Source organism: Sapajus apella, unplaced genomic scaffold (assembly GCF_009761245.1).
Source record: "Sapajus apella isolate SASKATOON/1434 unplaced genomic scaffold, GSC_monkey_1.0 scaffold36, whole genome shotgun sequence".
NCBI classification, from domain to species: Eukaryota; Metazoa; Chordata; class Mammalia; order Primates; family Cebidae; genus Sapajus; species Sapajus apella.
The window spans coordinates 33,124,804-33,137,638 of record NW_022436976.1 but is presented as its reverse complement, the minus strand read 5'-3'; the positions used below and the strand labels follow the sequence as shown (position 1 = coordinate 33,137,638).

General features: G+C 47.5%; 1 protein-coding gene across 1 annotated transcript in view; it reads left to right on the top strand.

Moving 5' to 3' along the window:
* The first annotated feature begins 349 nt into the window (after positions 1-349).
* The window catches only part of SHISAL2A (shisa like 2A), a 23,953-nt gene continuing 11,467 nt past the window's right edge, over positions 350-12,835 (top strand). Inside the window, exons 1-2 of the mRNA XM_032296992.1 lie at positions 350-736; positions 10,676-10,815. Coding sequence (XP_032152883.1) covers positions 555-736; positions 10,676-10,815 — 322 coding nt within the window. The 5' untranslated portion in view covers positions 350-554. The remainder of the gene's footprint in view (positions 737-10,675; positions 10,816-12,835) is intronic.

The window sequence follows — 12,835 nt, the reverse complement described above, 5'->3', positions numbered from 1 at the left end:
GCTGTGCTCACCCTCCCCACTGACCCCGCCGTGCGGTCGCAGGCTGGCGCCTTGTCTGTCTGCCCTAGCCCCGAATGCCCGGAGGCTCCCGGCGGGGGCTCGGTGCATGTGAGGCGCCCACGCCCCGGCCTCGAATTCCCACACCGCCACCCCGGTCGCGTCGTGCTGTCGCTGCGCACCCAGCGCCCTCGTGCCGGCAGTGGGGTGGGGGCAGGAAGCGCAGGCAGAGCCCGACCAGCACGAGGCTCCCGGGCCGGCTCCCCGCGTCCGCTCCGGCTCCCGCTGCGTTCCCGCCGCCGCCTCCCGCCCCTCCCGCCCCTCCCGCGCCTCCCCGCCGCGCTGGCAGCGCACCTGGCCTCCGCTCGGTCCTCGGGGCCGCGGGTCTCCGCCGCTGCGCCTCGGCGCCCCGCGCTGCGTCTCCTTCTCTGCTTCTCTCGGCCCCGCTGTCTCTCTGTCTCAGCAGTTCTCAGGCTCAGCTCCGTCTCGCTCGCTCCCTTGCTTCCCCGCCGGGCTCTCGCCGGCCGTCTGGTGGCCCGAGGGGGCGGCGGGGCGCGATGAGCGGCGCCTGCACGAGCTACGTGAGCGCAGAGCAGGAGGTGGTGCGCGGCTTCAGCTGCCCGCGGCCAGGGGGCGAGGCGGCCGCCGTCTTCTGCTGCGGCTTCCGCGACCACAAGTATTGCTGCGACGACCCGCACAGCTTCTTCCCCTACGAGCACAGCTACATGTGGTGGCTCAGGTACCGACCCTGGCCCTCACCCTACCTTGAACCCCACTCCAGTCTCAGCCCCCTTCACCCCAGCCTCAGCCCTCATTCGAGTGCCCACCTGAACACCAAGTACGATCTCCATCCAGCCCTTACTGTCCTCACACCCACATCGTCAACCCCACCGCCCTCTGAAACCCCGTCTCAGCCCGATTTCCTCATCCTGGCCCCAACCATTATTTAGAGCCATCCTCGGACCTCCCCCTCCTCTAACCCGAAACAACCCTCGCTCTAAACCTACTCCAAACTTCATTCCATCACCGCCCTCATCCCGACCCCAAATCACATATCAAGCCTCCTCCTAAGAGCAACTGCCATCTTCAAACGTTCACTGGCAGCTCTAACTTCACCCCAATCATCATTCCACCAAGGTCCCCTTCCTAATATCAACACCAACCTCATCCCTGACTTTCCACACTCCCCAGTACTGACCCCAGACCTTATTCTGTCACCAGCCCCAAGTTCCTCTCTGTCCTGCCTGCAATCCCACCTCAGCACCTCTCCCACATCCTGACTCCAAATATTATTAATATCTAGATCTACATCCAAACCTCAGCCTCCAGCCTTAACCCTCGCCTGGTGCTACACCCCAACCCCAGCCTCAGCCTGGAGTCAGCCCTTGGTTCCCTTTTGTATTTAGTCATTCTTTTGGGCACTCTTTCCTGAGCACTTAGTGTGTGCCAAGCCCTGTGGTGAGTGCTGGGGATGTACCCCATTTTCAGCTAAGGCAGAAGACTAGGGAGTAGTCAGAGCTGCCTCCAAGTTCATCATGAGACAGTGGCAGAGTACAGAAGCTAGCTCAGGCCATATTCGTAGAAGTGTTGAAGCTCCACCCACAGGATCTCAGATTTCCCCATTTGTTCAGGGAAGGGGTTGCATTCCTGGAACCTAAGTGTTGGGCTAAGAGGGTAATAGGTCTCAATGCCTCTGGGTCTCTAAAGGCCTCACCTGGAGAATGGAACTTCATCCTCAGCCTGCTTTGGAAAACAGGCATCAGCAAAAATGGAATGGGCCAACTCAGCAGTGATTTTTCCGTCCCTGGAGGTATATGAACAGAGGCTGCTGCCCTCTGGGTGGGAAAGGACAGCATCCTATGCCACCAGAACTTCTCAAGTCTCTGTCTTTTCATCTATCAAATGGGCAGGATGATCAATCATTGCCCTGATTTCTGACTAAGGCAGTGGTAAGGATCAAATGATATAACAGAGATGACATGAACTTGACATAGGCCAATGACAGTTAGAAATATGATAGCTTTTTGTAGGTGATTCAATCTACAATTCTAAATGATTTTCAGATGACCAGGTTATCAGATCCTACACACTTCTGCTATCTGTAACACAGGGAATAATATTAATGTATTTTCTGTTCATCCGTATATTCATTCATCATTCATTCATTCATTCTAGGCTTTATTTTGTGCCAGATACTTTGCAAGGCGTTGGAAGCACAAAAATCAATTATTCTCTGCCTCTGAGGAACTCACAGTTTATTTAGAGATACTACTATAATCACTTGACAAGTTCATTTTGCTTGCTGCCCAGAAAAACCAATGCATGAGAATAGGTTTTGCAGCAAAGAGTTTAATAATCACAGGGCTGGCAGGGGACGGTGGCTCATGCTTGTAATCCCAGCACTTTGGGAGGCCAAGGCGGTGGAACACGAGGTTAGGAGTTCAAGAACAGCCTGGCCAACACAGTGGAACCCCGTCTCTACTAAAAATATGAAAATTCGCTGGGCATGGTGGCAGGTGCCTGTAATCCCAGCTACTTGGGAGGCTGAGGCAGAATCGCTTGAACCTGGAGGTGGAGGTTGCAGTGAGCCGAGATCACGCTACTGCACTCTAGCCTGGGCAACAAAGCCAGACTCTGTCTCAAAATAATAACAGTAATAATAATAGTAATAATCACAGGGCCAACCAGGTGGCAAAATAGGACATAATTCTTAAATTCACATCCTCATTCCCTACCCACCCCCACGCCAGAGAATTTGGAGACTATGGTTTTTCAAGGATTGGTGGCAGATAGGGGGCTAGGGAATGGGGAATGCCAGTTGGTTGGGTTGGGGATGAAATCGTAGGGGATCAAAGCTATCTTCTTGCACTGAGTCAGTTGCTGGGTGGTGGGGGGTTGGTTACAAGACCAGTTGAGCCAGTTTCTTGGTATGGGTTACTGGTTCAGGTGTCATCAGCTGGTCCATCAAAATGCAAGGTCTGAAAGATACCTCAAACACTAGTTTTAGGTTTTATAATAGTGACATTATCTATAGGAGGAGTTGAGGGAATTACAAATCTCGTCACCTCCAGCTACATGACTTCTGAACCATAATTCTAACCTTGTGGTTAATTTGTTAGTTTAATAAAGGCAGTTGCAGTCCCTGAGCAAGGAGGGTGTTAGTTTTAGGAAGGGGCTGTTATCATCTTTGTTTTAAAGTTAAACTATAAATTCCTCTTATAGTTAACTTGGCCTGTGCCCAGGAATGAACAAAGACAGCTCATAAAGTTAGAAGCAAAATGGAGTCAGCTATATCAGATTTCTCTCACTGTCATAACTTCCGTATCAGATTTCTCTCACTGTGGTAATTTTCGCTAGGGCAGTTTCACAACATGCATCTAAAGTGAAACAGTGAAGTTTTGTTGAAGGCCCACTGTGTAGTTAGCACTGAACTAGGTGCTGAAATAAGATGGTACTGACCTCCCTTGTAAGTACAGAGACAGTGTGGAGCTTTGGGGCTAGTCAGAATCTGTCACTTACTATCTATGTGGATTGGAAAAGTTATTAAACTGCCTGGTATTTTCTCTCAACTTTAAAATGGTCATAGAGATATTTTTGTGATGGAATTGTTGTGAGAACTAAGTGAAATAATACACGTTAAAGTGACCAGTGTATATAGTAGGTGCTCAATAAGAGAGTTCCCGTTCCTTGGCTCATAGATGTGGGAAGTGAAACTCAGTGTGGAAGTGAATTGTCCAGATCTCCTAGAAATATCATAGCAGACTGAGATTTAAAGAACATTACCTAAGACTATCCAAGGGTTAGATGCTTTCACGCTTTCGCAACCCTGGCGCTTCTCCTCATTTTACAGATGAAAAATCTTGAGAGAGGTTAAGTTACTATCTAGGAGTGTCCCAGTGAGAGGAAGTGGCAGAGCTGGGTTGAAAACTCAGGCCTGTCTCATCCCAAGCCCTGGCTTGTCCTGTCTGCTACTGATCCACTCAGATCATTTGAAAACTATTCACTGACCCTCTAGTGGTCTTCTGGGCACTGTGCTGGCCCCTGGGGACACAAAGATGAGTAATCCTCTCAGCACCCAGCCAGGACCCCTTCCCTCCTCCAATAGCCCCTTCCCTACACAGCTCTTGTGTCTTGTGGTCCCTTCTGTTGCCCTGGAAACTCTCTGACGTGGTGTGCTTTAGCGGCTCAGACAATGCTTTCATCGGGGGTTGGGTGGGGTGATCTCTGAGGTTGCATCCTCTGTCAGTGTGTTCCCATTCCGTGACCTCAAGGGTGGCTAAAATGCTCTAGGGCGACTCTTCCTGGACTCGGACATAATGTGATTCATAAATACCACAGACAATTGCAAAGTGCAGGAGAGGAACTGAAAGTCCTCAGGATGTCTAGGGCATCAGCGTGCTCTGAACCTTGAAATATCTCTTCCGGCATGCTCCTAACAGAGCCCGGATATTGCAGGGTGAAGACCTTGTTTTGCTGTAAATTCCATTTGGTCCTTTTCATGAAAACCAATCCTTAAAAACATAAAAATCTCCAGGTAAGCACTGTTTCCTGGGAGAGACAGTGCTCAAGGAGAATTGCCATCTTTAAAATTGTGCCTCAGGAGGTGAAGACACCCTGTGGAGAAGCAGTTGGTGCTGTCACACCGTCTGGTCCACTTGACAAGCACCCTCCTCCATCACTAGTTCTGTTTTTCACCAGGGTGTGAGCCAGAAGACAGCAGCCTTGCTGGAAGGCAGAGTTTGTGGTCAGGCCATGTCTACAGCACCTCATTTCATCCTTCTCACCACCTGGTGAGATAGAAACCTTTATAAATGAAGAAAATGAAGGTCAGAGTGGTAAAGTGGTTTTTCAGCTTAAATGTGGCAGAACCAGGATCTGAGCTTAGAACTACCTAACTCCAGGCCGTGCATGGTGGCTCATGCCTGTAATCCCAACACTTTGGGAGTCTGAGGCAGGTGGATCACCTGAGGTTGGGAGTTCGAATCAGCCTGGGCAGCATGATGAAACTAAAAATACAAAAATTAGCCAGGTGTGATGGCAGGTGCCTGTAATCTCAGCTACTTGGGAAGCTGAGACAGGAGAATTGCAGTGAGTTTGCAGTGAGCCAACATCATGTCATTGCACTCCAGCCTGGGCAACAAAGCGAGACTCCAACCCCAAAAAACAAAAACAAGAACAAAAATAACTACCTGACTCCAAAGCCCTTAGTTGTTCGGCTGTGCCTCTAATTCTTTCTTAGGAGTCACAGTAGGTTTTTATCTTTCAGTCAGAACGGTGAAATCCTTGAAGGCTCGGGACTCTCTAATCCAATTTCCTACTCAGGGTAGGAATCTCTAACTTCATTGAAAGATATAACTCATTCATGTGTCCTGCTTCTCCTGTGACAGGGACTCATCCCCGCTTGAGGCAGTACAATCACACGGGACAACTCTGATTATTTGAAGTTCATCTCATGCTAAGCACAGATTTTCCTTCTCTGGAGCCTACACTGTTGTTCCCAACTCTGTCATTGGGGTTTGGTTCCTCTGCCCCCAGGACAGATCAGCAGAGACAGTGCCTGCCCCCTGACTGACCTCCAATCTGGGACATATCACCCCAGAGTCGAGGAAGAGGATGGACCCGAAAGCTGGAGAAAGAATGGTAGACAGGGACAAACAAAACTCTCCCCCTTACTCCTCAAAGGGCCTCTCTTAGAGGCCCCTTTCCATCCAGGTACCCAGAGTTGTCCCCCACACGGGTCCCAAGCGAAGCACAAGTCTCCCAGATAACAGCCCTATGAACAGTAAGCGTATCTCAAATGGGAAAACAATGTTTAATTAAAGTAACTAAAGAACTCAAAAGCCCTACATACTCAATATAGAAAAATGTGAAAAGAGAAACGAAAAGAGAAAGAAATCACGAGTAATCCAGTGTCTAAGTTGGGATTCATCAGAAGACTCTGAGATGAGGGTTTGATGGCAAGTAGCTTATGTGGCAAGTGATCCCAGAAATCACTGGTAGAGGATGAGGAAGTGAGACAGGGAGGGGAAGAAGCCAACAATGGGTGTATTACCAAGCAAATCACGCCAGAGGTAACTGGAGCTTAAACTCTGCCAGCCATTGTAGAATGTACACCTCAGTTATCCCACCCGACGGCCAGGAAGCTGGATATTTAGCTAACAATTTCTGTCAGTCATTGGTTGTGGGCTGGCGGGGTAAGGAAGGCATTGATTATCCTGCACCATTAACTTGCCCGTGTGCCCACAGAGCCTGTTCTGGACCCAAGAAACCCCTAAGACAAAGAGATAACAGCTGTTGGCAATAGAAACTTTGGCCAGGAATGCCAAGGCAGGCAGATTGCTTGAGCCTAGGAGCTGGAGACAACGTTGGGTAACATGATGAAATCCAGTCTCCACAAAGAAATATCAAAATTAGCTTGGTGTGGTGGCACATGCCTGTAGTCCCAGCTACTTGACAGGCTGAGGCAGGAGGATCACTTTAGCCCTGAAGGTTGTGGTTGCAGTGAGCCATGATGGTGCCACTGTACTCCAGCCTGGGTGACAGAGTGAGATCCTGTCTCAGAAAAAAAAGAAGAAAGAAAGAAGGAAACTTTGGCCAGAATATCAGAATATTCCACAATGATAAGATCCAAAGGGCCCCAGACAGCACATCCACATCCTGAACTACCAGGGACAGTCTGTTAGTTGGCATATTTCCATCAACCTTGCATGTGTATAGTTATGTATATATTTAGTTAAATTGGGGTTATGCCATGTAGTTAGTGTAAGGTCTTCTAGGCCTACTGACTGCGTTATGGATGGCATGGTAACCTCTGTGACCTGCATGGACACTCCAGATGAGTTCCTGGAACTGGAAAGTCTGAAGTAACTGGAAAACCATAAAAGGAGAAGAAATGATCAACCCCTAATTAACTTGAGACATTCTTCTATTGTTCCTTATTGCCTCAACTGACAAGGCAGTTGGACTTTGTGACTCCAGACTACTACCCCCTTCCAGCTTGCAAAACCCGCCCTAAACTGTAACTTCTGCAACTTTTCACTGCCTACCCCAAACCTATAAAACCAACTCCCATCCCACCGCCCTCCACTGACTCTGTTTTCAGACTCAGCCTGCTCACACCCGGGTGAATAAACAACCATGTTCCTCATACAAAGCCTGTTTGGGGTGGGGGATGGGGGTCTCTTCATTCAGAGCATGCATTTTAACAATTAGTACTGTGTCCTGCTCTCTTCATTAATACTACCAATAAAGTCATAAAAATGTATCCATGTTCCTAGATATTAAGATCTAAAAGATCTGAAAACCTTGTTTTTTTGAGACAGGGTCTTGCTCTGTCACCTAGGCTGGAGTGCAATGGCACCATCACAGCTCACTGCAGCCTCCACCTCCTGGGCTCCAGCGACCCTTTCGCCTCAGCCTCCTGAGTAGCTGGGACTACAGGCATGTGGTCACCACAACAGGCTAATTTTTGTATTTTTTTTGTAGAGATGGGCTTTCACTATGTTACTTGGTCTGGTCTTGAACTCCTGGGCTCAAGTGATCCACCCGCCTTGACCTCCAAAAGTGCTGGGATTACAGGCATGAGTCACAGCACCCTGCCTGAAAACATCTATATCATTAACAAAGTCTCTATATATGCTATACTATTCCATTGCAGAGATGTCTAATAATTTATTTAGCCATGAGAAGGCAGACTTTTCAAAGCTCTAAGGTGTTTTGGTTGAGTGGAAATTAGCCATTAACTAACAAGGAGCGAAATCCTGCAGAAGTGGCAAGGGCAGGAGTCTGGGGCCAGAGTCGGAGACCAAATTTTAGAACAAATGGTGCTCCTAGCATCTCTATCTATAAGGGCTTTAGGAGCTTCAACTCAGGAACCAGGGGCAGAGACCAAATATGTATTTCTTTTTTCTTTATTCTTTTTTGAGACAGAGTCTTGCTCTGTCACCCAGGCTGGAGGACAGTGATATGATCTCAGCTCATTGCAACCTCACCTCCTGGGTTCAAGCGATTCTCCTGCCTCACTTGAAGAAGGAGAACTAAAGAAGGAAGGGCAGGCAAGGACAAAGCCTGATGCCACCTATGCCTTCTCATTGGGAGAGTGTTCCATAATGCCTGACACATAGTAGGTACCAAATGATATTTACCAACATGCCAGGGCCTAGAAAATGGGATGATAAGGCTGATTAAACATGGTCTCGGCTCGGCATGGTGGCTCATGCCTATAATCCCAGCACTTTGGGAGGTTGAGGTGGGGGAATCTCTTGAGGTCTATAATTCTACCTACCTGAGAATTATATTCTCCTGCTGAGGCAGGAGAATCACTTGAACCTGGGAGGTGAGGTTGCAGTGAGCCAAGGTCATACCACTGCCCTCCAGCCTGGGTGACAGAGCAAGACTCTGTCTCAAAAAAGAATAAAGAAAATAGAAATATATATTTGGTCTCTGCCCCTGGTTCCTGAGTTGAAGCTCCTAAAACCCTTGTAGATTGTTGAGATGTTAGGAGCATCATTTGTTCTAAAATTTGGTTTCTGAACCCTCAGTTCCTGACACAGAGCTCCTAAATTCCTTCTCATTTCCTGGGTGATAGGGGCATCTTTTGTTCTAATGAGATGACTCATGGTGGGCTCCTAGAGAGCCTCAGGTTGGGGACTGGTTGCCAGGGAAACAAACCATGTGATTAGAGGGCTAGAATTTACAGCCCCATCCCAACCTCCAGGGAGAGGAGAGGCCCCAGAGGTTGAGTTGATCACCAATGGTAATCAATCATGCCTATGTAATGAAGCCTCCATAAAATCCCAAAGACAGGGTTCGGAGAACTTCTGGACTGCCAAACATGTGGAGGTCCCTGGAGGGTTGTGTGCTTCAAGAGCACGTGGACGCTCCATGCCCCTCCTGTATGCCTTACCCTACCCTATGTCTCTTCCATCTGGCCATTCATCTACATCCTTTGTTATATCCTTTCTAATCAACCAGTAAATGTAAGTGTTTCTCTGAGTTCAGTGAGCTGTCCTAGCAAATTAATCAAACCCAAGGAAGGGGTCATGGGCACACCGATTTGTAGCTGGTAGGTCAGAAATATAGGTGACAACCTACTACTTGCAATTGGCATGGGAGGGCAGGAGGGAGTATTGAGGGACTGAGCCTGTAACCTGTGGGAACTGACACTATTTGCCTAGAGATGGTGCCAGAATTGAATCAAGTTATAGGACGCCCAGCTGGTGTCTGCTGGAGAATTGCTTGATGTGTGGGGGGAAACCACCATACATATGGTGACAGAAGTGTTGAGTATTGTGGGAGGAAAAAAGGAAGCTGTTTCTTCCTTCAGGCCAGGTGACCAAGGCCTGACTTGGGACAGAGGCAGTGAGGTTGGAGGGTGAGGGAGTGGAGAGGTATTTGAGACATGGAGTTGACACTGACATGGTCAGCAGGACCATGGAGGTTGGGTCAGAAGTCACCTGAGGCTTGGCTGGGCACGGTTGGCTCATGCCTATAATCCCAACATTTTGGGAGGTTGAGGTGAGAGGATTGCTTGAGGCCAGAAGTTTGAGACCAGCCTGGGCAACATAGGAAAACTTGGTCTCTATTTTCTTAAAAAAAAAAAAAAAAAAAGGGCACGGGGTAGGGGGCAGCGCCAGGCATGGTGGCTCATGCCTGTAATCCCAGCACTTTGGGAGACCAAAGTGGTAGATTGCTTGAGCTCAAGAGTTCAAGATCAGCCTGGGCAACATGGGAAAACCCCATCTCTTCAAAATATGCAAAAAAAAAATTATAAGCTGGAAATGGTGGCACATGCCTGTGGTCGCAGCTATTCGGGAGGCTGAAGTGGGAGGACTGCTTGAGCCCAGGAGGCTGGGGATTCAGTGAGCCAAGATGGCAACACTGTAATTCAATCTGGGTGACAGAGCAAGACCTTGTCTTAAAAAGAAAACAAAAAGAAAAGAAATTACCAACTCTTGAGCTGGAAGGACAGCTGGCTTTTAACTAAGGCCTACTATATATGTCCTGATTCTTAAGAAAAAGCAGTCTAGGGAGCCCCTAAGACCATCTCCAGCTCCCTGGGGTGTGAGCAGGTAAGGAAAGTAGGGAGGGAAGAAGATGGTGTTGCTGAGCAGGGTCAGGTATGTGGTGGGTCCTTGGCAGGTAGTTGGTGCACTTTCTTTCCCATGCTGAAGCATAGAAAGCTTGTTTAAGACAAGTAGGGACAAAACAAAAGTCAAAGGTGATTCCTACAACACAATACTAATTTTTTTTTTTTTTTTTTTTTTTTTTTTTTGAGACAGAGTCTCGCTGTTACCCAGGCGGGAGTGCAGTGGCATGATCTCAGCTCACTGCAACCTCTGCCTCCCGGGTTCAAGTGATTCTTGTGTCTCAGCCTCCTGAGTAGGTGAGATTACAGATTACAGGAGCCCACCACCATGTCTGGCTAAGTTTTGTATTTTTAGTAGAGACCATGCTGGTCTTGAACTCCTGACCTCAAGTGATCTGCCCACCTCAGCCTCCCAAAGTGTTGGGATTACAGGCATGAGCCACTGTGCCCGGCCTAAATTTTTTTTTTAAATATTTTTATTCTGTATGTTTTCTTCCCAGCAGACTCATTCTAGCCTAGCTACAAGACTTTTATAACATCTGCCTCCCAAATCCTTTCCTGAAACTCGGCTTTCCTGTGGTCTCTCCCCAGCGTTGGCGCTCTCGTGGGGCTGTCCGTAGCAGCAGTGGTCCTTCTGGCCTTCATTGTCACCGCCTGTGTGCTCTGCTACCTGTTCATCAGCTCAAAGCCCCACACAAAGTTAGACCCAGGCTTGAGCTTACAGACAGCAGGTAAGGAAGATGCCAGGTGATGTCCTTGTATTTGGTAGACTAGCATCTTTTCAGTGGGGGGAATGTAGAAATAATGTTTGGAACATTTGCCTCCAGAGTGTTCCTGAAATAAGCCGAAACAGCGGCATGTTTCTCAGGAGATTCATGATCTAAACATTTCCATCCCAAATTCTTCATGTTCTCAATGTTTATCCAAAGAATTTAATGTTAGACAACACTCCATTTGTCACACAAGGATCAATCCATGTTGTGGATTTGCTAAGATGATGGTTTAATTCTAGCCTTGGGGAATGCAAACTGATTTTAGTATTACCCCAAACAAAATAGAATGAATTTTTAAAATTTGCTGCTTCCAAGCGGATAATGTATTAGAAACTGAATACAGGCGCTTTTATTTGTGTATGTGTTTTTTTAAAATAACCTGATGTTCTGGACTACCCATTTCTTCACTAGTATAAGCTATCAAGAGCCTCTAAGGGGCCAAAAAAAAGTGTTGTTTTTTTCACCAACCTTTTTTGCATACATTTTGACAACTTCCTGAAAGGTACTGTGAAAGATACGAGTCTCTATTGCCAAAAGATCTTTCAGTTTAGTTTGGTAGGCAATGCTCAAAATAGGTATTATTAAATCTATTTTACAGATGAGAAAAGCAAGACTGAGAGAGTTTTGATGACTTGCTCAAGGTGTCATAACTAATCATTGGTGGGGTGAAATACAGCTCACGCTGTCTGCCTCGATTCACCACACTGGGTCTGGGCAGGTATATAACTAAGCACAGAATTGTTTGATAGGAAGTGTAGGGAGGATTTCAAAAAGGGGAGGATACTGGAGTTAGTGTTGAGTTAGTGAAGAAGTTGCTTAAGCAAAATAAAGGCGAAAGGCTGTCCCAGGATAGGGTAAGTAATGGGTACATGTGCGTGGGCAGGACTGAGTGAGCCCTCTGCAGTGACAGGGTCATACTGGAGCACCACAGGGAATAAGGCCAGGCAGGCTGGGGGAGAAATTTAAGCTAAGCAGAAAAAGTAAGGGTGACAGGAGGCATCGGGGAGGTAGAAGGAGCAAGGTGGGTAGTAGCTAAGTCTCAGAGAAAGAGAGGGATGAATGCCATCATTTATAAACGCGAGCTTTCCAAGTTAACAATAAAAATGCAACGAGCAACAGCACAAGAACCCGTCTCAGATCCTGATGACTGTGAATAATCCTGCTTCACAGGAAAAGCAGGAGGGGTCACTTTTGAGGGTGGAAGGATTCAGCTGGCTCCCTTTGGAGTAAGAAAGACCTGAGAGGCAGTGGCAGGGGAATAGAAAAATGTCTGAACATAGACCGACCTGGTGAAGACCAGAGACAGCCAAAGCTTCAATGTTTTGTTTTGTCTGAGATAAGGTCTCACTCCAGTCGCCCAAGTTGGAATGCAGTGGCATGATCATGGCTCACTGCAGCCTTGCACTCCTGGGCTCAGGTGATTTTCCCACCTCAGCCTCCTGAACAGCAAGATTACAGGTGTGCAGCACCACACCTGGCTAACATTTTGTATTTTTAGTAGAGATGGGGTTTCGCCATCTGCTCAGGCTGGTCTCAAACTCCTGGGCTCAAACAATCCACCTGCCTTGGCCTCCCAAAGTACTGGGATTACAGGTGTGAGCCACCACACCTGGCTGGTTCAATTTTATACAGAATAATTATAAAGGTTAATGAAAGACATAAAAGAACCTGACTATATGGGAGATATGGCATGTATGTGGATAGAAAGGCTCAATATCATAGAAATGCCAATTCTTCCTAAATTATCCTATAAATAAAAATGTTTCACGGAATTTGTCAAATTAATTCTAAAGTTCATCTAGAGGCATACAGGTGCAAGAATGAACAACACAATTTTGGAAAACAAAGAAAAGGAGGGACTTGCTCTATCAGCAAGCAGGACATTTTTAAAAATGTAGGATTTTTATTTAAAAATATAAGTTTTAGGCCGGGCGCGGTGGCTCAAGCCTGTAATCCCAGCACTTTGGGAGGCCGAGGC